The sequence below is a fragment of the Mandrillus leucophaeus genome, unplaced genomic scaffold (genome assembly GCF_000951045.1).
Source record: "Mandrillus leucophaeus isolate KB7577 unplaced genomic scaffold, Mleu.le_1.0 Scaffold458, whole genome shotgun sequence".
In the NCBI taxonomy this organism is placed as follows: domain Eukaryota; kingdom Metazoa; phylum Chordata; class Mammalia; order Primates; family Cercopithecidae; genus Mandrillus; species Mandrillus leucophaeus.
In genome coordinates, this window is record NW_012104898.1 from 1,939,277 (window position 1) to 1,940,249 (window position 973).

Sequence of the window (973 nt, forward strand, 5' to 3'; positions counted from 1 at the left end):
TGGCCGTGTGGGGGCTCGTCACACTCGTCGTGCTGCCCTTCGCAGTCTTCGCCCGGCTTGACGACGAACAGGGCAGGCGCCAGTGCGTGCTGGTCTTCCCGCAGCCCGAGGCCTTCTGGTGGCGCGCGAGCCGCCTCTACACGCTCGTGCTGGGCTTCGCCATCCCGGTGTCCACCATCTGTGTCCTCTATACCACCCTGCTGTGCCGGCTGCATGCCATGCGGCTGGACAGCCACGCCAAGGCCCTGCAGCGCGCCAAGAAGCGGGTGACGTTCCTGGTGGTGGCGATCCTGGCCGTGTGCCTCCTCTGCTGGACGCCCTACCACCTGAGCACCGTGGTGGCGCTCACCACCGACCTCCCGCAGACGCCGCTCGTCATCGCTATCTCCTACTTCATCACCAGCCTGAGCTACGCCAACAGCTGCCTCAACCCGTTCCTCTACGCCTTCCTGGACGACAGCTTCCGCAGGAACCTCCGCCAGCTGATAACTTGCCGCGCGGCCGCCTGACTCCCCCATCGTCCGGCTACGCAAATGCCCCGCCACCCCTGGCCCGCGCAGGAGGAGCCGCTGCCAGAGTGCGGGACCCGACAGGCCTCCTAGGCCTCCTGGGGAAACTGACTCTCTCCCCCATCCCCTACTTAGCAGATCGGAAGCGCTGCGGCTGCGCCAGCAGGTTGACCTTGCCCTCCAGGTGATGCGCGTCCACGCCGCGTGAGCAGCACTGCGGCTGAGATCGCCACGCCGAGCGCTACCTCACACAGAGGTAGAGGTAGAGGAGGGCAGAGGAGGAGGCGGGTGTTGCTGGGAACCGCCCCCTCCCTGCCCTGCTCCCTGCTCCCTGCTCCCCCACCCCGAGCCCTGGTCGTCTGGAACCTGGCTGGAGTAGGAGCTCTCTGCGCCTTCGAAGGGAGGCCCGAGGACGCTGCGGGCGCCCTTAGGCGTCGGCTCCGCGTGGCGCCTGCTGTAGCTGG

At 67.9% G+C, this 973-nt stretch overlaps 1 protein-coding gene across 1 annotated transcript; it reads left to right on the forward strand.

Moving 5' to 3' along the window:
• Positions 1-6: 6 nt before the first annotated feature.
• Positions 7-724, forward strand: NPBWR1 (neuropeptides B/W receptor 1). The gene has a single exon (XM_011994473.1). It carries the CDS (start codon positions 219-221, stop codon positions 507-509), a length of 291 nt encoding a protein of 96 aa, XP_011849863.1. The 5' UTR covers positions 7-218; the 3' UTR covers positions 510-724.
• Positions 725-973: the final 249 nt, after the last annotated feature.

What these genes read in the sequence shown, in the direction of transcription:
- NPBWR1 (XM_011994473.1), top strand. Translation starts at nt 219, where the DNA reads ATGCGGCTGGACAGCCACGCCAAGGCCCTGCAGCGCGCCAAGAAGCGG.